The 22250-nt window shown below is 56.9% G+C and overlaps 1 protein-coding gene across 2 annotated transcripts in view; it reads right to left on the bottom strand.

Moving 5' to 3' along the window:
- FOXK1 (forkhead box K1) overlaps positions 1 to 15422 on the bottom strand; it is a 48608-nt gene extending 33186 nt beyond the window's left edge. The window contains exon 1 of one of the 2 annotated variants that reach the window (XM_053926094.2): positions 14840 to 15422. In XM_053926094.2, the coding sequence (XP_053782069.1) occupies positions 14840 to 15387 (548 nt within the window). In that variant the 5' untranslated portion in view covers positions 15388 to 15422. The remainder of the gene's footprint in view (positions 1 to 14839) is intronic. The other variant, XM_053926095.2, reaches the window with a different exon arrangement.
- Between the last annotated feature and the right edge of the window lie 6828 nt (positions 15423 to 22250).

Below are 22250 nucleotides of genomic sequence, written 5' to 3' on the forward strand. Positions count from 1 at the left end.
TGTGGATAACTGATGGTCACTTAGATTTTAACCTCTTCCACCTTCCCCAAGGGAGTAGACCTTCCCGCTCTGGTTCACTAACTGCCCCCCGCCCCCCCCCCCCCCCCCCCCCAAGTAGCAGCCATTGATGAAACAGAAGCTGGCCGAGAGTCAGGAAGCGCCGCCAGTTTCCCAGCCGAGCTGGGAGCCGGGATAGTAGCTGGCAACCGGACAATGTTTACAAAGCAGGGGGCGGGGCGACTCACTTAGAGACCTCTCTGCCATCCTGGATAAGGCCCGAAACAAAACACAGGACAGCAGGATCAGCACCAGGGAGTCTGAAAAGGCCTTTATTTGGCTTAAGACTCAGGCCTTCAAAGCCAGGGAGCTCAGCTCCAGGAAGGCAGAGGCTGGGAGGGAGGAAACGCCCTCAGTTAATCCCTACGCCCCGGACCGAGAACTCGGGGAGAGTGGCCTCCCCTGCCAAAGGGGGCTTTCCCTGTAGTAGACGCCAGCACGGGGGGTGGGGGGGGGGGTCAAGTGGGGGGAGGAGTGGCCTCTCCCAAGCAGGCAGCAGGGGCAGGGGGTCAGAAGAAGGAATTCCGCCGCTCCTGCGCACTTCCCAAGTCTGAGGACACTGTAGAATGAAGGAAGAGAAATCGCCCAATCGGGAGGGCCTGGCCCTGAGACGCTGACAACGCTGAACAACCTGCAGGGAGGGGGCCGGTTCCACAGCCTGGGGACACCGAGCGGGTTTCACTGTTATGCAAATTACACGGTCAGTCTCCCTGTGGCCTGGGGCCTCTTCCAAACAAACAAACCCCCCCCAAACCAAGCCAGACACTCTTGCCGTGGGTACCCGAGTCCTCAGCCCCCACTGACTTGTCCCTCCTCAAGGGGAGGGTCTGGGTGGCCCTGGCCACAGTGCCACCGGGCTTGATAAAGCCAGCAAAAATGAACGCAGCTCACACACATAGCATGGGGGACGCGGAGAGGGGATGCTGTCACTCCTTCCCCGAGTCTGGGCGGTGTCCCCCCGCTCGCGGGGCTCCCCTGGTGTGCCTCAGGGACCCAGGCAGGGCCTGCTCAGGCCCAGCCTGCATCCTTACGAAGACACTGCAGGGGAGCCCAGTGGAGGCGTAAAGCAGCCAAGTTATTTCCGCATGAGGTCTTGTCCCCAGCTGCTGCGTTATTTGTTCAAGTTCAATACAACTACTCGTAGACCCTGCAACATCAAGGACGACAAGCGCCAGAGCTGCAGGGATCTCTGCAGCCCCCGAGGGGCTCCGCTGGGAAGGAGGGCTCCTGCAAGCGGCAGGCATGTGGGCAGGGCTCCCAGGCCAGCCTGGGCACCACCAGCTGGGACTGCGGAGTCAGGCGGGACCTCGGGAACCACAGTGGCCCCTCCTGGCCTGCTTACCACCTGCAGTTTGTGGAGCCCTGCTGGGCCCCTCCCTGCTCTCTGAGCTTCTGAGGTGGGGAGGCCCCAGGGCTGAGCCCCTGCCTGCTCACCTGAACAGACCGGAACGTGAAAGTGATGCTCTCAAGTCCCCGAGCAAGGGGACAGTCACCTGCGGCTGTGACATCCCAAACACGCAGTTTCAGCTCCGGCTGTGTGTGTATGTTGGGGGGGCAGACACAGGAACACACGGAATGGCTGGGAATTCCGTGGTCGCTGCTGTGGAGAGTGGCGCGTGGCACTTCCCTCGTCCACGTGTTCGTACTTCCCGACTTTTCTGCGAGCACAGGCCTGCACGGAGAACACCAAGCAGCCTGAAACAGTAAGGCCCGCACAGTAAAGAGCGGAAGAGCTGAAGCGCACTTTTTTTGGCTTTCTCTTAAAAATTGACTCCTCCAAACACAAATGACACTGAAGAATCGACTTTTAAGCCATTTTGTTGTTGTTTTAAAGATTACTTATTTTCAGTGGTACCTCAGCATCATCGTTATTTCGGTCTGGAACTCCTGAAGAGTGCCCAAACCGACGAGCACCGGGCAAGCGCCGAGTGAAGGAGCGTTTTCTCTCGCTGGGTGGCGCTGTGACTCACACGAGTCCCGCGGGAGCGCCCAGCCCTGAGACCAGTTTTCTCGTCCAAACGCGACCAGTACCCTGTGCGACAAGGTACTTGCAACAATGTGACAAGGCTGTGACCAGTTCTGAAGCCCAGGAGGACTGAAGCCGCCGAGGACTGAGGTGTGACTGTGTTTGTTTTGAGAGAGGAGGGAAGGGAGGGAGGAAGAGAGGGAGAGAAACACAGATGTGAGAGACAAACATCAATCAGTGGCCTCTCGTATGCGCCCCAACTGCGGACCGAACCGGCAACCCAGGCATTGCCCTGCCTGGGAATCGAACCCGTGACCCTTTGCTTTGTGGGATGGCGCTCCCACCAGCTGAGCCACACCAGTCAGGGTACATTTTGGATAGATGAGTTCTTCAAAGAAAGGTTACTGACTTAACTTTTTACCCATTTTTTTAGAGTTATCTTGTTAAAAACACGTCGTACCTCCCTGGCTTCTCTGATGACAGTGAATAAACAGAATCACAATTCTGAAAGCTGTTAAAAGACGAGGCCACAAGGGGTCATCACACAACTTTTTCCAATTATGGGTCAGAAGTAAAAACAAGCACAAGTGTCAAACCTCCCCAAATGTCAGGGTGACAGTTCAGTCCCTGAAAGGGAGGCGGTCTGTCGGCAGGTGAGAGACCTGAAGAATGAGCGACCCCCAAGCACGGGCTGAGGGTGTGACAAGGATTCCCGGTACGTGCCACACGTAAAGATGGCAGGTGACCTCGCCAGGCGGTGCAGAGACGCCGAGCCCCACACACAAGGGGTGGGGAGACCGGCACTCCTGGGAGAGCCGGACTGCTGCTGGCTCTTCAGAAAGGCTGGGTCTGGATCGAGCTCTAAGAACCTTCTACCCCCTTCACCCCTGGGCCCCCCAACGCAGGGACAGGCACTCGGGTCCTACTGCTACCCAGCCTGGCCGGGAGCTCAGGGAAAGTGGCTGGAGATGAGCCCCAGCCACAGGGTGGGAGGGGTGTGGGAGGAGGGGAGTGGGCAGTGATACTCCACCCGAGGCCTCTCTCGGGAGGTCCTGAGGGCCAGGTGTGCCCGGAGGTCAGCGAGGCCCTGGAGGTGGAAGGAGCCACTGTGGGCAGAACAAGGGGGGTCCGAGGCCACACAGCAGGGAGGGCCGAGTCACGGTTCCTTGTGTCTGATGGTCCACCCACGAAGAACCGCTGGGAGAATGGAGAACACACACTGGGTAATGAAGAGATGGTGGGACACCGTTGATGTAAATACCCCCCCCCCCAACACACACAGCTAGACGCTGCCGTTCCCGTGGACCCTGCAGGCCCGGGCAGTGGGGAAGGAGCAGGGGCCGCAGCCGCTGGAGGAGGGAGGGAAACGGGGTGGGAAGGGGACACAGGAGGCCGCAATGGCATCTGCGATGCACTGTTTCTCTTTTTAAAAAGGCTTAAAAATGCATCAAAATGTAGGCAAGTGTTAATTCTTCGTGGGTACGCAAATACGTGTTAAATTATCCTCCGTGCTTTCCTGGGTCTTTTCAACGCTGTTAGACACACGTGAATGACTCAGCCAGTTCGGGGTTTCCAGCCTGTCACTCCTCCTTTGCGAAGCCCCCTCACCCCAGCTCATGGCAGTGAAATGCTGCAGGGAGGCCTGCGGGAGGTCAGGGCCGACTGTCCCGCCCCCTGCAGAGGTCATCCAAACTGATCCAAGGGAAAACCTGGGTTCCTCTGCGCGAGTCTCTTGTCCTTCGAGCTCCCATTCTTTGCAGAAGCAGCTCAGGGAGACACAAGCGGACAAACGCACTATTCCGCTCTGATCACACCACCCTGAGGGCTGGGGGGGTGGTGGTGCTGGTGATGCCTAGCCCCTTCTCCTGCCTACGCCACAGTGTGGGCCTCCACGGCACTCCAGCGGTGACTGCGCCTTGCCAGGAGGCAGAAGGCCCATCTACTCCACTGCGATCAGCTCAAGGCACTGTGAAGTTTCCGCACCAACAACGCTGGTCCCACTTCTGACCCCAGGTGCCTGTGGAGCAACCACAGCCCTGCCCCAACAAGGTCACAACGACAGCAGAGACGACAACTGCAGTGCGGGCAGCGGTGAGCCCGTCTGCGCGCCCGCACCAAGGTGAGCACTGTGACACGCTGCCTTTAGTTTGCCAAAGCCTCACGGTTACCCCAGAAGCGGGCAGCGTGCCCACATGCAGATGAGGAGACGGGAGCCTGAGGTTCGCTCACTTGCCCAAGGGCGCCCGGCGGGGAGGTGAAGCCAGAAGTGTCGAAAGTCACTCTTTAGCCAGCTGTTTTTGCGTTCAGATCTGTCCTGTTCATTCATTTTGCCAACTATTCACAGGGTGCCCCCGATGTGCCAAGCAGACTGGCAGGTACTGGGGCCACAGGAGTAAACCCAGGAAAGCAGAGTCCCTCCCTACCTCAGAGCACAGCAGATGAACACGGCTCCCAACTCCTACAGGAACACGGGACGGCTGACGGGAGCCCTGGGCGCCAAGGGGCGCTGCCCATGGCACCCCCTCCTCAGAGAGGCACCGCGGAGCCTGCTTTAAGGAAGTGGTTTTTAGGCAGCAAAGCTGTATTTGCTCTGAAATGCCTGCTGTGCATTTCTGCTCAGATTCAAAACAAGAAGGGAGCTCACTACAGAATTTACTCCATGTTACCTGGAGGTTCTAGGCAATTCAACAAGATGACACAAAGAAACGAGACATGCAGTAGCGGAAGAGAGAAACAAAATGATTTTTATTTGCAGATGAAGATCATGACCTAGAAAACCCATGAGAAGAGTGAACTAAAAACTGTCACTAAAACCCAATGTGATTGGATACAAAATTAGTATTTCACTGCAGTACTGAATCGCAACAGTAAACTTTTTAGTTACAAGGAAAAACAGTGACTACTCCGTGCAGAAGCCCCACACCCCTGAGCCAGCCATCCACAGGCCTCCGTGGGGGACACCATGCATCTGAGGGGACGCCATGAGGAGGGCCCATGGCCCCTCGCCAGGAGTTCAAAGATGCTCAGCCTGAATCTAACAGGATTTTGTCAAGTGAGATGAGTCCAAATTGAGGGACATCAAGTAAAATAACTTCCGCTTTCTTTTAAACATGTCAAGGTCAATCAAGCGAAGGAAGGCTGAAGAGTCATCCCAAGGTCAGGAGACAGGAGAAAGGACAACTGAATGCAAGGCTCCCCGCTGGGCCGGGCCCCGAGCGGAGTGGAGATGCTGCAGGGACAGCGGCAGGACCCGTGGGGACAAGGGACAGCTGGGCCGCGGGTTGCATGGGAGCGTCGTAGTCACGTGACATGTCCTGAGTGTGATAACGGGTCTAAGGACACAGCAATGTCCTTTTTCCTAGGAAACATGTTGTGGCATCGAGGGAAAGAGGCACAATAGACATGACCCGCCCCCAAATGACACGCAGACCCCGAAAGCACTGAGGCAAACGTGGTGAGCGTTAGGAATCGGCGAATCTGGGCAGAGGAGGTCCAGGGATTATTTATACTAGTCTTGAAACTTTTTGGAAGCTTACATTTTTTCAAAATGGGAAGTTAAAAAAGATAAGTTAGTATTATAAAGCCCACACCAAAAAAGAAAGAAAGAAGACCAGACATGCACACCCCGAGCCCGCCTTCCTGCATGGAAGCACTGACCCTTTAGAAAACGGAAAGTAAGGAAAGAAGACGCCGTTCACATTGCCCACCCCGCAAACACAGACAGACACGGTGAGGGTTAAACAGTGCGTTACAGACGCAGGACAGGAGGACACAGAGGACACAAGCGGTGGATGGCCGTGACGGTCTCAGTAAGATGTGTCCACTGGGTGAAGGGGGCCGGTCCCAGCCGGGGCGTGCCCTTGCTTCCGTGAGCGTTTCAGGGTTAGGGGCCACGTGGTCTGTCTCAACTGAGCAGCCAGACAGCATCTAAGTGTGGCTCTTCCAATAAAACTTTATTTATAAAAACAAAAGTCTGGCAGGACGTGGCTCACAGACTCTACCTTGCTGACCGGGTCTAATCGGGGCCGAGCCAGGCTCAACGGTCCACTAAGGTCTCCCCTTCTCCCTGGCACCTGGCCCTCTCCTGGACGGGCCCTGCACCCAGCTCTGGCCACTGGCACACGAGCAGAGTGACAGCTGCCGCCTCTGGGCCTGCCCATCGACAGGCCCCCACGCCCGTCCCGCAGGCCTGGGGCAGAGCGAGCTGCCGAGGCAGGGGGAGGTGTCACCAGACATCTGGGGCTAGGCCGGCCCTGTCCCTGATTCTCCATGCAAAAGAGGTGTTTTCTGACCACCGAGTAGAAATACTGATTTTGGAACTTTCCTTGAGCAAGAGGTTGGCATTTCTCTAGGAGAATGGCCAGCAGCCTAGAGAAGATTACGTACAGGGTCCAGGGTTATAAAAAAAAAAAAAACCCGCCCCTTTTATATCACAAACTCTTTCACCACAAGTTCGTAAGCATGCAATTCTGTAACATAACACCATAGGGCACTTTAGGTGAAATGTTCACATTAAAACGGTAAGTTACCGCGCCCACACTATTCGCCCACCAGCCACACTCAGGCAGGCGCTGCTTCTGCCGGACCCTGTGTTCCAATAACACTCACTCGGTCGTGCCGAGCGTCTCCTGAGCGCCAGGCGCTGTGCTAGTGCTGCGCAGGCGACCCTGTGTCCTCGCAGGGCTCATGGCGGCCCGAGTGGACAGACTACACCGCAGTCACACCGCAGAGTGACCGACCGCACTGACAAACGCCACCCGGTCAAGCACAGGTGTCCACGCAGACGGCAGGCCGGGCCAGGCAGGCTCACACGACACGCATGCGCTGGTCTGCAAAGGCCTGGAGTCATTTGCTGGGATGGAAACTACGGCACTGCCAGGCAGGGGCTAGGCGTACATGCCGTCCGTCAGCACCCAACGCAGTGAGCCCAGGCTGCGAAGGGCCACGGAGACTTTTTGGAATCCCACCCCTACAGCAAATCTGGATCTCCCCTCTGTCCACCACCCACAGGAACCCTCTCTCAGGCCCCTCGCTCTCCCCCAGGCTTTAACAATTAGGTGGTACAAGGAGACTGAGGGCCTGCATTCTCACTGGTCTCTGTCTCCAAGGCAAAAACCAGAGACCCTGGTCAACCTACACAGCAACAAGAGCCCTCCAGCAAGAGCTGGGCGGCGGGTGTCCCCTCCCCCCACCTGTGGCTGCGAACTTTATTTTGTGGGTCCGCCAGAGGCCCCTGGGCCAGACCACGCCTGCTGGGTCTTTCTCAGCTGGCAGCAAAGTGCAGGAACAGTAAGTACTTGTGCCTGGAGGTGAAAGGGGTCAACCCAGGTGGTGGCCACACCCAGGAGCCTGGGGCTCCACAACCTGCCACCTGTTCAAGGACACCTGGTATGGCAGCGGCACATGCAGCTATTTAAACGTAAATTAATTGGAAAACGAAACAAAATTCAGTTCTTCAGGCACATTAGCCACACACAACTAGTAACACAGAGAAATCAGATCACTGGGGAGAAGTGGGGCGGGACCACGGGAGGGGGGGGAGTTTGCCAAGGCAACGGTAAGCAGTCTGGGACGAGATTGGCTAAGCCGAACGCCTCCAGAGCGCGCTGAATTATGGGAGAGAAGATACGAAATAAAAGAAGGGCTCGTTGGTGCTCTCTGGCTGCCCTCTTCCTTGAGGATGCCTGGCTGATCGTGCTGCACGGACAGGACTCTGGCTGGAAGGAACTCCGGGAGTGGCCTAGGGTTGGGCGGGGTTGTTCCTGTCTGGGGGGTCTAGAGGGCGCGCACTGGGAGGCAGCAGCGTGCCATTCTTCCAAAGCTGTGTAGCTTTTGTATCTTATGTTTAGTTTGTAAACTAACCCTACAGAAATAAGATAATTAAAAACTAACAGGGAAATGCTAGGAGAGCCCAGGTGTTAGAGTTTAGCCTTGATTGACAGGCTTAAGTGACTAATGCCTGAGGAAAACCGTTATTCCAAAACTGTGAGGCTTTTGAATAGACTCCTTTCCTTTACCGCCAAACCTCTGCCTCCAGGGCGGTGGCGGGAGTGGTAGGAGGGGGACCCCACTGCTGCTCGGTAACTAGTGCGTCCACACTGGGCGCGCAGACACAGAACACGGTTCCACTGCAGAAAGTTCTGAACTCTCCACAGGACCCCTGCTGGCGAAGCCTAGTGTGAGCAGGCCTGGGAACTGTGTCCTCACCGCAGTTTTGAAGAAAGCTGCTGCTAAGAAAGCTGACTACTTCTGCCGGTGGGGAGCCAGGCCAGGCTGTAAATGTCCCTGCTCTGTATGGAGCCCAGGCGGAGGGAGGCGAGCGGCCTGGGGTGAGTCACTGTTCCCGGCTTCAGGGATATACCTGCCAAGCGGACGGGACTTTTCTGTCCCACAGGGTGGGGGGAGGAAGGCAGACCTCTGCAGCTTTCCTGCCACAGCCCTTCACCGCCTCCAGCCCATCTGCTGAGTTTCATCAGATTTCAGTTTAACATTCTTTCCAAATCGGTTTGGAATTATTTTTCCCTGCCTCTCTTTGCAGCTGTAGCGCCCTGGCCACATCTAGGAGGCTCCGGAACTTCATCAGCCACTGGAGCCCAGGCATTTCTGGAAGGCTCTCTCAGGACCGCCCGCCCCTGCTCATGCACCTCTCTGAACCACGCGTGCTCACGAGTGCAGGCCAGTGGGCCTCTGGGGCTCCTCCTTGTGGCTCCCCAGGCGACGGCTGCCTCGGATTCCCCGCAGCAGCTCCGCCACCCAGCTTACGCAAAGGCGTGGCTCAAAGTTCCAACAGGAGGCTGTAAAATGGTTCTTGACCCCCTCAAGCTGCTCCCAAACCCAGAACATCTGTGAGACAGGGCCAGGCAGTCTGGGGGCAGGGGACCCAGCACACCCTCCGTGAGGATGTCCATTTGGAAGGTGAGCATCTCTTGTTCTTGTGACAAATCACAGAAAGCAAAGCTTTTTCAGAATAGCCAGAAGATCATTTATCTCCTGTGAAATATGGATTTATTGTTAGGAGGGAGAGAAAGCTACCCACTGAGAAAAATACCAGCCTGGGGAAGGAGAGCGTGAACGCCTATCTAAGCAGCACCGTTCTTCAGAAGTGTGTCTGGAATGGCTTCAGGAAAGATCCCAACGAGGGCTCTTCCCACACAGTCACATTGCCATGACACCCTCGAGGAGGACTGGCAGAGCTCCATGTGCCCCGTCTCACCCCGCCTTTCTCCTGGTGGTCCCACACAGGTGTCTGAAGGGAAAAGGCAGGGCTGGCATCCGGGAACTGCGGGGGGAGAGGAAAAGGCCGCCGCACCCCACCTGGTTATGGGGAAGTAATAAGTAATTGATAAGATGAGGAGTTCCATCTGAAACGATCAAGAATTGACATGCAAAAAATACTAAACCTAAGCCAAATTATGTCACTAGATGCTAGTAAGGCCAGTGACTATTATGACATGACTTTTTCACTTTTGTGAAGATATAGTGTGCCACTCAACTTTTAAAGCAAATTTAACAACTGAACTCTATCAAGAAGCCTGATCCTTTAGGTGGGAGATGTATTCAAAATGCAAGACAGAGCAATGGACTGCACCTCGACGGTACTGAAAGGCGAGGTTCAGGTGGCACCTGGCCGCGGGACCTGTGAGAACTACAGGCTGTCGGGTCTGGGGGAGGCATCCCCCAGAAGCGCCCCTCGAGTGGCGGCAACCTCCGTGTGTGAGGCTGGGTCTTCTCTGCACGCACACCTGAACCCGCCAACCAAAAGCAGAAGCGGCGACGAGATGCCAACTACCTCCTACCCTCCCAGACAGTAAAGACTTTTACACAAGATGAACATGTTCTGAATTTCTTTTGTTTGGGGAAATAGTTAACTTTCATAAAATGTTGTTTTTGAATAGGTTTCTAATGGCTATTTTCGAATAGGTTAATTTCTAATATAGTGAGAGTGACAAACCAAACCCTGTCAACTAAAGCTCAGGGGTCCTGCCCTGAACAGCTGGAGACTCGCTGGAATAAACCCAGGTGTGGGGCGCCCAGAGGGAACCATGCGCCTTGGGGTGCAGGTGGCAGGTTAGGGGCAGCCCCTAGAAACGCCAGGCCCCTGCTGGGGTGCAGGCTCTGCCCCGGGCCAGGCAGCCACGGAGATCTCAGTGGGGCGCCGCGCTCCACACACACATAGCGGGGACGGTGTGGCCTCTGAGGAGATACTAGGAGATAAAACATTACAGGTGACTGAGGGTAAGATGGGTCTCCAGCCGTGTCCTTCCCAGGCATCCCCTCCAAGAGGGAAGCCACAGGGCCGGCAGTTTCTGCCTGGATGCCGGAAATGTTACATCCCAGGAACGCAGACCCCACACCAGCTCATCCCCCTGTGTCCAAGGAAATCCCATGAGGTCGGTGGTCTGGAAGTGGGTCCCGTGAGGCCCAAGGGGGCAGCCACGGACCAGTGCCAGCAACCCAGCCAGGACACACGGCTCTCGGAGCCTTGGGCTGGACCACACCCAGCATGCCTGCTGGTTCCCCGTGCACACCCACAAGGTATGTTCACACACACACATCCCATTGTTCTTCCTTTTTAATCACCAGCAACATGGGACCAGAAAACCAGAAACTCCTGAAAAATGAGAGTAGTGATGAAGGTGAACCGCAAAGTCTCTCAGTGAGTCACAATGCAAAGGTAACCAGAAAATGTCCAGGAAACCAGAGCGGAAGCATTTCATATAATTCTCTCACTTTACTATGAAACCTTTAAATGGAGGATAATTGCGGAAACGAGGCGTTGCTGTAACTGGGGTGTCATTAACTCTGCAAGTCCATCCCTGACACTCACAAGTCGTGCAAACAGTCAAGAGTAAATTTCTGTGCGCCCAAGCCAGCCGCTTGCCTCTCCTTTCAGGACCTCACTCAAACGTGCCGGGTCTTTCTCAGAACCTAACGAGGGACCATGGGGGCTGTCCCCAACGCCCCAAAGCCCCTTCAGCCCACCGGGTCGTGTCCCCGCAGCAGTGACAAGGGCTTCCACAAGTGAACTGCAGTTCAGTTGCACACGCACTACGTGAGGACAGCATCCTCCTTAGAGACGGATTTCTAGAACACGACGTAAGTCCTCTCGGATGGGCGGTCGCCCGAACTCTCCAGGTGAACTACCTGCAGAGAGTGTGCAGAGAGAGTGATACCTGCTGTAGTACCAGCTTCCAGGGGCTGGCTCCAATTTGCTACTCTCCCGGGGACCTGCCTACACTAAGTTTCAGACAAGATGACAGCCTCACTTTGGGCGACACAGGCAACACGCAGCAACTGCAGACTGGCAAGAACCCCGCCTGACGCAGCTCTAGAGAGAGCGGCCGTCTCCCATCTGCGCCAGCGGGCCGGACTCGCGCTCGCGCTGCTTTGCGCACCCAGGAGGCTCCTCTCTGGGGCTCCTGGCGCGGTCCTGCAGAAGGCACCGCCGCTCCGGGCCAACTGCAGCCGTGCCCTGTCCGGGCACCGCTTCCTTCTGAGGCTCTTTCACTCAGGATCAACCTCTTCCTCCCCGCTCCCAGCACCGCCCTGTCCAGGTGCCCTGCGGCCAGGCCTACGCACCGTCACCTACGTGGTCTCCGCGTGCCCTGGCTGCGCATGCGCCCGCACACGTCGCCACACACCAACACGTCACGGCAGGCTGTCCTCGTAGGCCATGTGGTCTCTGCGTGCCCTGGCTGCGCATGCGTCCGCACACGTCGCCACACGTCAACACGTCACGGCAGGCTGTCCTCGTCATAACTCTTTCCTCCCCATGGGACAGCCAGCACAGTCTCCCTGGCATGTCTTCCAGTTTAGGCCACTGGAAGCAGGCTGATCTGACACCGTGTGCGGGCCAAGTGCAAACCCAGCTCGGCCACGTGCCCACCCCTGGACCGACCGCCCAGCGTTGTGGCGTCAGTCCGTAGGGACCTGGGGGAGCGAGGACAGGAACGCAGTTCCTGTTCCCCAGGGTGCTGGGTGGTGAGCATTTGGCCCACACCTGCTGTCTTCACTAGGTCTAAGGCACTTTCCAACTAATTTCAAAACAATTTCAATCTAATAACTACTTGTATGGAAGTCAGTAACTAATTCGATATTCTTTGAGTGACCAGTTGAAACAGTAACGAGAAACTATGTTCTGCATGTTTTCAGAGGGCCTAAAACAATTACAAGTAAAAGCTTTGGTGGTTACCATGAATCACTGTTCATCACGGCCCGTGTGCAGGAGCCGCGAGCCGTAACATCCGCCACTCAGCGGGACCCTCAGAGGGCGGAGTGTGTGAGCACCACCGGGTCGGGGCCAGGGAGACAACAAGCACGTAGACCGAGGCAACGGCCAAAACCCACTAAGCGAGACTCGCCTCCTGACAGACACACGCACCACCCGCTGCCTATGAACGATTCTCCCCACCAGGTTCCCATGCAAACGACGACCCTCACAAAGCTCATGAGGCAATAAAGGAAATCCCAACGTGGACTGGGTGTTTGTTGATAGTAAGAAGTTGTTAAGCGTGATAATGACATTGTGGTTAGGTTAAAAAAAAAAGAATCTTTATCTTTTACTGAATTATTTACAAGCAGAGTGATAGGACATTTGTGATTTGCTTGCAAATAACTGGGGGCAGGAGAGGGATGCGTGGGGACAAAGATAAAGCCGGTTTAGGCTTAACACAAGAGTTGTTTCAGCTGGGTGATGGTGTGTCGGGAGAGGGTGTGCAAATAAAAAAACACATTTCTCACGTACCTGCTGCGCACCAAATCCAGGCCTGGTCGACAGAATCCCACAGCAGCAAGGGTTCTAAATCTGTGCTAAGGAAACTCATGACTAATATTAACGGCAAAACTGGGTACCAAAGCCTGAGGGAGACAGACAATAATTACTGCCACTCCTCGAAAGTGACGAATCGCCAATGTCAGAGTGACAAAAATGTACCCATTCAACTTCCTTGCTCCGAGTTCATTAAAACCTTGCCTGGTTTCCCTGTGAGAGGCCAAGGACCCCGACCCAACTCTGAAAGGGCGTTTGCAACAGCCCGTGCTACCTGTGCGCGCGCTGAAGTGTAAGGTTTCCGAAGAAGACAGAAAGCCCAAACTGCTCGCAGGCTTGCCACTGGCTGTGGGTTTTCAGAAGCAAACAGCTCATCCTCAGAGGGCACACGGACATCCACCTAATGTTCCTCCCCCCGCACACGTGCCCTGTGCTCGCACGTCTGACGTCTCTGCCTACAGGACGCTGCTCCGAGGCACAGCCGCAGGCAGGAGGGCACAGTGGGGCAAAGCACCGCATCGGGGGCGCACAGGGCAGGCCCGGCCGCCAGCCCCGCCTCAGTGCTCTGGGATGCGCCTCGCTCAGACCTTGGGCTCCGAGGGAGTGAACCTGCAAAGCACGGTAAACACCAAAACCAAATCACAGGCCACAGCCTTGGTCTGGCCTATGCAGCCAATGATCGCAGGATGCCCCTGGCTAAGGTTTCTTCCCCGTGAGTTAGAGAAAATGCTGGTGCATTCAAGATTCGGTTAGGTCCCAGTCAGGTGTCAGGCAGGCTCTGGGACCACAGGGCTGCTTCACGCAGCAGAACCTAAGTCACATCAAGTGCATTAGCAGCAACAGGCCTCTAAGAGCCGCAGGGCAGGGAGGGGAGGGCACTGTCTGCCTGAGCTTGCTCACAGCAGGAGTGGCTGGTGCCAAGATGCTGTAATGGCCCAGAACGGCAAAGGTGTGGAGGTTATGGAAACGACTGGACGGGGTACTGACAACCACGAGGTAGAACAACTTTAATTATTCATCAAGGCCTGCTTTCCCAAACACATACCTTTCACGTTTGCAAAACGGAGTGAGTCATTGTTGATGTTGCACTTGAAGATTATTCAACACAATATTTACAACCACACAAGCCAAGACCCTAGGAAAGAAGAAGTTTAAAGAAGCGAGCTTTGGGCCCGGGGTTTCACCCCAGCAGAAACGCCCTGAGCGCAGGGAGCCCATAAAAGAGTAATTAGACAGTCAGAGACGACTCTGCAACATGAAGCACGCAGGAGAAAGGTAAACATTAGTGAGGAGTTAAAAAGCAATTACTATAATAGAAAAAGAAAGTGCCTGAAGAGGAAATGAGTAGTTAAATGGGTTTTCTTCTGATGTTGAGAAAGCAAGGATCGCTGGGGGAGAAATGCGTGCGTGGGAACCGGAAGAGGGGAAAGTGAGGGAAGAGCGGAAGGAACACAGGGATGTCGCTGAAGCTCCCGGCGTCAGCGGGCCCTGCCACCCGGCTGCGCCCCGCGCGGCCTCCACGCCCTGCGGTTTTCCTTTCCTGCTCCGGGCCCCGCCGCGTGCCGGGTACCATGCCCATCCCGGGAGCGCCGGCTCCTGGCCCGTGTCTCCACGTTCACCGAGAAGTGGGCACCCTCGGTCCTGTCCCTCCGCACCCCCCGGCCCCCGGAACGGAACGTCCCCTCCCCGCCTAAGTCGCCGCGGGTCCACACCCGGCCCCTCCTGCTGGGGGCTCGGGCCTTCCGGGGGAACCCGCACCTCTCCCAGCGACACCACCTGACGCAACCCGTCTCGCCAGCGCGTGCGTGGGCGACCCCGGGGGTCCAGGTCCGGGCGGGGACAAGGGCGACCCTCAGGAAGGGGTCGGGAGTGAGCCTTGGGGCCCGGGGCCCAGGCCGGGCGGGGTCAAAAATGACCCCGCGTCCACGTTGGCCGGGGGTGGGGCCGGGATCGGGGGTCCCGCGGACCCCAGGTTGGGCGCGGTGGTGGGCGTCGCCCGGTGGGGCCCGGCCGGGCTCGGCGGGGGGCGGGGGTCGGCGCGCACTCACTGTTTGGGCAGCTGCAGGGCGGGCGCTCCGCGCCGCTGGAAGGCGCCGTCCACGAAGACGCCGTTCTTGCCCAGGCAGCGCAGGAAGAAGTGGGGCTCCTGGAAGGTGAGCTGCAGGTGGCGCCGCGAGATGAAGCTCGACAGGCCCATGCTCAGGTCCACGGAGCCCTGCGACGAGTTGCGACCGATGGTGACGCTGGGCTGCCGCATGAGGAACTCGAACTCGCGGCCCTCCAGGCGCGCCAGCGCGGGCCCCGGGCTCCGGCGCACCGAGTCGGCCGCCGCGGCCACCACGGCCTCGCCCGCCGGGCCCGCGTCCCCCGCGCCCCCCGCGATCGCGCCCGGCGGCGGCGGCGGCGGGGGCTGGGCGGGCGGCGGCGGCGGCGGCGGCGACGGGGTGGCCGCGGGCCCGGGGGCCGCCGGGGCGGCGGGGGCCGCGGCGGCGGGGAAGGCGGCGGCGGCGGCGGCGGCGCACAGCACCGGGCTGCAGGGCGCCGAGCGCAGCGCCAGCAGGGCGCGGGCCCCGCTGTCCTCGCCGACTTCGGCCATGTTCGCGCAGCTCCGAGCGGCCTCCGGCGGCGGCGCGGCGACAGGGGGCGGGGCTCCGCGGGGCTCCGGCGGGCGCGGAATCCCGGGCTGGATCGCGCCGTGAGGATGCGGAGCCGAGCGGCCGCGCGCCCCGCCCTCCCGCGACCGCTCGCGTGGGGTGGCGCGGGGCGGACGGAGAGCGGCCTTGTCTGCACCCGGCCGTCTCCCTGCCCCGGGGCGAACCCCTCGCACACTGCCCCGGGCTGTGGGCTGCCCTTGCCTCCGTTCGGGGGGCGGGGGGCTGGGGAGAGGAACCCCCGAAATGTCAAACTGGAAAGTTTTGGTCCTGGAACAAATGACCTCAGCAGTTTCCTAGGCCCCAACTACTCCATCCTCCGACCCAAAAGTACAGACGTATTTAAGCACCCAAATTAAGGGTTTTCATACTGTAAATGAAGTTTACCTAAAGGTGCTTGTGGCCCCCTGGGGCCTTGTGTTTCTTTTTGGAATCATCCATTTACTCAACCAATAGCTCCATCAAGTATCCCGGGACCAGAGCTAGACACCGGGGTAGATGAGGCAGACGCCTGCCCTTCAAAGACCTCCCAGTCCGATCAGGGGAGGCAGGTGGGGAGACGTCTCAGGTGCAAACACGGTGTGGGCATCGCTCAGATCCCGTTGGTAGTCAGTCTCATGGTCATGCGTTCCCGATTCAGCCAGGTCCCCCTAAAAAGGGTGGCAGGGTCTCCACATTTGCATCGTTGAATAATACCCGAGGTGAGGAAACTGACCCTCCCTGGTGGAGTTAGGGCCCGTGGGGAGACGCAGACATGAATGAAGTGCACTGACTGACGATGATAAAGCCACCACTTCCACAGGTCCTGGGAGGCACTGCCGCGTGGTGACATGTAGTGTGTGGGGAGATGTGACCTGTGTAGGATGGGAAGCCTGTGGGCTTACCCACTTTCCAGCCTGCATTGGAAACTCACTCGTCACGGCTGAATGAGTGTTTGGGAGGCAAGTAACACATTTTGTAAGATGTTGTAAGGAGAGAATGGGTCACGCCCAGTTTCCTATCTCCAACTGGGCTGCTTGGGCCAGGCCCTCTGAGTGCCCAGTCAGTGGTAGCATTACTGTGTGGGGCGCCCTTGCAGACAAAACCTGCCCATGGTCCGTAGAGCCCCCTACGATGTGCCCTGAGCAGGAGCCCCCGGTGGCTCCCTAGGATGGGGATGCAGCTGGGCAGAACCGTGGCCACTCAAAGGCTTCCTGACCCAGGCAGACCCACGTGGTCATGCCTGGGGACAGGACAGAGCCCCTGCGTTTCCCGTGCGGTGGCCAGTGACTTTGTGCGGCTGCCATGGCTGGTCCAAGCTGAGATGGGCTCTAAGTGTAAAATACGCAATCCACTGGATTTGACAGACTTAGTTAAAAAGAAGCAAAGCTCATTAATAGTTTTCATATTGGTTGCAGCTTGAAATGATAACATTGGATCTATTGGGTTAAATAAAATGTATTACTAAAATTAATCTCACTGATTTCTTTTTCCTGCTTTAGTGCAGCTTCTAGAAAAGGCAAAGTCACATTTGTGGCTCTACCAGTCGGCACTGGTAGAGACCGCCAGGGGAGCTTTCTCGGTCCCAGCAGATGTTTCATGGTGACACTTTGTGTTGTGGGGGCTCCTGGCTGTCAGTCTGGTGTCCCCATCACGTGTGTCCCTTTCCCTTTCAGCCGTCACATCACCTCGTGGAGGTTTCATGTCCCAGACTGTCTGCGTGTGTGGCTGAATCGGTCTGAGGGAGAGCTCCCAGGCCATCTGCCGGGCCGCGCTGTCTCTGCCACAGGGTGCTTTGGTTTTCCGCCACGGAAACCCACTCCGGCCAACTTAAACAAAGAGGGGATGTAGCGGCACGACGCTAGGAAGCTCACAGAACCGAAGACAGCCAAGATCCAGGTTTCAGAGAGGGCTGAACTAGCAGAAAACCTTCCCGTGGTGGCTCAGGATGCTGCCCCCTCACCCCCCGCCCCGCGGCCCTGGATTAATCAGCCCCAGCTTTCCCCGCCTTGCATCATTCTCCACTAGGCTGGAGTCCCCGGGAGAGAGCAGCGGATGGGCTTAGCAGAGGCTCTGCCCAGCCCTGGGCCCAAGGTGGGCAGCCCGGGAGGCGGCTGCAGAGACCTGGCAGGGGCTCAAGGCCGAGTCTGGTCGCTGTTAAGGAGGGGGGGGGGCGGGGGAGGGGCCGAGCCGGCAGAAACAATAGATGTCCACCACCTCATTCCAACCAGGTTTCGTCAGACCAGCGGAGGACTCAGCCAATTCAGCTTTTTCAAAAAGACTGGAGTTCTTTTTTTAAAAAAAAATACTTTACCTCATGGAAAGACTGAAAACCTACACTAAAGAAGACAGAATAAAAAAATAACCCCCCACGTTCCCATCACCCAGCCTGAACAATGATTTCGGTTTAGGGTCAATCTTATTTCACCTGTGAGCTGTCTGAATCCCTCCGGTTCCTCTAAGGCAACCCTCAGGCGTCACCTCATTTCCTGTAAGTCAGTGTGTGTCTCTAAAGATAAAGGCTCTTCTCGAAAAACACAACCACAAGATTACCACCTGAGAGAGCCCTGCCAGTGCCGTAACATTCAGGTTTCTGGCCAGTGCGTGGAGACTTATTTTGAACTTGTCTGAGGTGACCCGTTCGAACGGTGCTAGCGTGCGGTTTCAGTAGGTTTGCCCAGTTGCGCGGTGACCACCACAGTCCAGCTGTAGAAGAGTTTAGAATCCTCCCCTCGTCCCAAAAGTTACCGTCCGTTCAGTCAACCCTCACTTGAGAGAACAGCCTGCTAATTTCTTAATGAGTTCTGCTTGCCCTTGGTGTATCATCCCGCCACGGCTTTCTCAGGACTCTGCTCGCGAGACATGAAAACACACCACACGACGAGGCTGGGAATGTTTATAGCAGACTCATTCGTGAAACCCAAACTGGAAGCAACTCACAGGTCTACCCGTCAGTTGGATCAATTTTGAAAAACCGTCACGGTCATACTCGAGCACCGTCTGCAATACCGAGGGGTTGCCGATACGCAACAGTGCGGACGAACCCCAGGCCTGTGCTTAGTGACGGGCCAGACACGCGGCCACGTGTCTGCTTCTGTGTATGGGAGAGTGGTGGGAAAGGGAAAACTACAGAGAAGAAAGCAGATCAGTGGCTGCCTGGGCCACCCCTTCTGGAAACTTCTCCTGCTCCCTTCCCAGAGGCCCTGGTATAACCCCTTCACTGACAACTTACACTTTCAGTCTTGCAACCAAAGCCCCCCCAAAACCAGCGCACACGAGGCCTGGCCACTTCCAGAAGTCAATGCAGAGAGCGCAGAGCACAAGCTGACCTGGCAGGAAGTAGCGTGCTGCGTACATCTTAAGGAGTATGTCTTCACGGTTTATAATAATGATACCTTGATTTTCAGCTCTTCAAAGTTTTTTTTTTGAAGGGCGTTAGAGAGTGCTGTTACCTTGGTTGGACAGCTGAGCAGGTGGACACTCAGACATTCAGCGTCTGGTCTGAGCTCACAGAAGCTGCTGGTGAAAAATTAACCTGACCTGTCCCCCCCCCCCCCCGGCCCAGTCCCCAGCTCTGCTTTGCCATTTGCTGTGTCGTAATTGACCCGAGTTCATGTTCACTGCGCACCGACCACGCGGCCTGTGTACAGGTCTCGGGTAGCTCGTGTGAGGCTGGCTCAGGCCGCGGCCGCTCACGGATGGTCAAAGAGGGTCAGTGGCATGGAGGTCACGTGGTTCTGCCTGACATTCTAAACAAAACCTAAGTTAGAAGAGGAGATCCCAGGAGGAGATCTGCTAGAAACCGTCAGAGCTTGGAAGAGGGAACCGAGCCAGTTGACGGGGGAACAAGAGGCTGGACTTCGGCGAGCGACCCAGCACAGGCAGGGGCTGCTTGTGTCTCACTTCAGTCGGAGCGCGCGCTAGCGCATTCCCCGTTTTGAAGTGGGAGAGAGGAGAAAGCAGGCGTGGCTGCCCAGGTGTCCGGGGAAATCTGTGTTCTTGAGGAGGGGCTGGGCTTTGAGAAGGAGGCTGGCGGCCCGACTCTCGGCCACGTGTGAGGGTGTGGCCTACTGTGCACTGGGGGGCCGGGGTCATCGGGAGCAGCTGACTGTGCCCCCGGCAGGGACGGGGTGGGGAGGCCATGAAGCACACGTGACGTGTACATAGCCCCTCTTCCCTGCGTGCCCCATACCTACCGGCAGTTGTATGAGCCCATCAAGGGAAAAACTAGCCCACCAGGAGACTTACAAACTAAGTCAAAAGGATTAAATCTAGAGGACACCATTTTGCCTCCCTCTTTTTATGTTTATTATTTCTATAAAGGACAAGCAGCTGGCTGAAGAAATGCGAGTACCAACTTGCATTTGGTACTCACCAACTCCCTAGGTTTGAAACCCTCCCTAGCAAGCATTTTCCCATCAAGCCAACAGTAATAAGTGCAGGCACCCAAGGGTATTCAGAACAAGCCAAGGACAGAGATCAAGCCTGAGAAAGCACCAAATGAACACATAGGAGAAGAAAGAGTACAGGACCCAGGAAGATTCCCGAGCTCCTCTCAAAACTAAGAGCTTAACCTCCTGACCCCATCGGGAGAGAGCCGTGCTTGGCATAAAACAGGAAGACGCGGAGTCTCCGTGACAATGGCCATGCTTCCCTGGTCACTGCTGTCACCCAGCAACCCCCCAGCACAGGGAGGTGACCGGCCAGCCCCTCATCTGCAGAATGTGCCTAGCCCCTGAAGATTGCCAACGATAAAGCATGGGGACAGCTCTCCTGTCTGGGATGCCAGAAACAAATCGTCGTTCACCTGGGGTGTGTGTGGGGGGCAGGCAGGTGTCCTGAGAGAGGCGACCGGCGGGCCTGGGTCTGGTTGCCATCCTGGTGACAGTCCTGTGCTCTCAAGCGACACTGCAGGGCCATTGGCAAGTCCAGCCTGGAGGGAAAGGAGAGAGTCGCTGGCGCCTCCCCTCTGTCCGCTCGGTCCCTCCCCCTCGTCCCAGGGCATCGATTCTCCCTGGGAAGACGCCGAGTCCAAAAACGACGTTTCTGAAACGTGGTATCTCCCAGCCTTCCTGGAAGCCAGGGGTGGCCGCACGACACAGCCGTGGTTAACGCGTGTCAGCGGAGGTCACAAGGCTTAGGATGGCCGACCTGTCGAAGCTGGCCTAGACTCTCTCGGTCTTAGCCAGGAAAGTCCTGTATCCTGGTAGACTCTCGAGTCCCAAACCAACCGGGACACTCGGTCACGCCGGGAGAAGGCTCTCTGGAAGGGGCGGACACAGCTGGCGAGGGTGTGGGCTCCACAGTAGAGTGCCCGAGAGACAAGCAGGAAGACGAGAGCCACCAACTCACTTTAACGGAAAGAACTGCTGGAAGGAACTGTGAACGCGGCGCTGAAGGGTGAAAGAACTGTAAGGGGCAGCAACAAAACGACATGGGTATGGACCCTGGGGCTGAGGCGGGGACTCAGTGAGGAGGCTGGAACTTTCAGCAACTTAGGAAATGAGAGGGGCTGAAAGCCCAGTTTATGAGGCAGGAGCTGGCCGGAGAGTTGTTTCTGAGTTAGAAAAGGAGCTGTCGGACATGAAGCTGCTGCCACAGGAGGCGCAGGTGACGCAGGGGCTGCAAGAGCTCACGGAAACGTGCCACAGGTGGGGACCCAAAGGGAGGAAACCTGGCCAGCCCTTCCTTCCTCTCCCACCTCGCGTGCTTGGTCTAGCGCCACCTACTGGCAGGTCCTAAGTCGCAGCCCCAGCCCACAGAGCGGACTGGGTGGATCAGGAGCTCAGAGGCGGGGACTCCCTAAGGGACACTTTCCTTGTTCTCGTCACCCTCCTCCTCCCCTGGAGGAAACCACTACACCAGTGTTCGTGCTGTTTCCTTGCTTTTCCCCAGAGTTTTATCACAGCCGCATGCAGCCCTGAATAATACGGTTTGCTTTTACCTGCTTTTCAAGTTTCTGTGGTTGGAATTACACTGTGTATGGCCTATTGTGTCTGGCTTTTTTTAAAAGAGGACAATTACAGGCTTAAATGTAGTAGTCAGTATTACATTTTTTGTTTTTATCCTCACCTGAGGACATGCTTATTGACTTTTAGAGAGAGGGGAAGGAAGGGGTCAGGGCTGGGGTGGGGGGAGAGAAATGTGGATTCGAGAGAAAAACATCGATTGGTTGCCTCTCATACATGCCCCAACCTGGGACCGAACCCTCAGCCCAGGCGTGTGCCCTGACTGGGGATCAAACTGGCGACCTTTTTGTTTATAGGAAGACACTCCAGCCAATGGAGCCACACCGGCCAGGGCGTGTCTGGCCTTTTACATTCCAAGTGTTGGGAGATTCGTGCCTACGTTGCGGGTGGTGGGGCTTCATTCATTTCCAGTGCTTATAGTGTGGATGCCTTGTGACTTGAATGTGCCACGCTGCACTTGGCCAAAGGCTGACGGGCATGTTCGGCTCCGCTCTAAGAACGTTTCCCGTACAGGTGTTCTGCGGCCCACACACATTTCTCCAGGTGGTTCTCAAAGTGTGGTTCCCCAGGCCACCCGCACAACCTGGGACCTTGTTAGAGAGGCAGGACCAGGGTCCCACCCAAACCTCCCGACTCACAGCGTGGGGCGGGGCCCAGTAGCCCTCCCGGAGACTCTGCGGCACGTGGCGGCTCCAGAGCTGCTGCAGCAGGCTGTACCCTAGAAGGAGGCTTGAGTCACGGGATGTGCAAAGTTCTGCGCCGGCTCGGTGAGAAGGCTTTGACAGCGAAGGACAGGAAACCCAGCTCCGCGTGGCTCTGACAACTGACGGGATTTATAGCCTCGCAGGCCGGAGCTTGGG

This window comes from Desmodus rotundus, chromosome 6 (genome assembly GCF_022682495.2).
Source record: "Desmodus rotundus isolate HL8 chromosome 6, HLdesRot8A.1, whole genome shotgun sequence".
In the NCBI taxonomy this organism is placed as follows: Eukaryota; Metazoa; Chordata; class Mammalia; order Chiroptera; family Phyllostomidae; genus Desmodus; species Desmodus rotundus.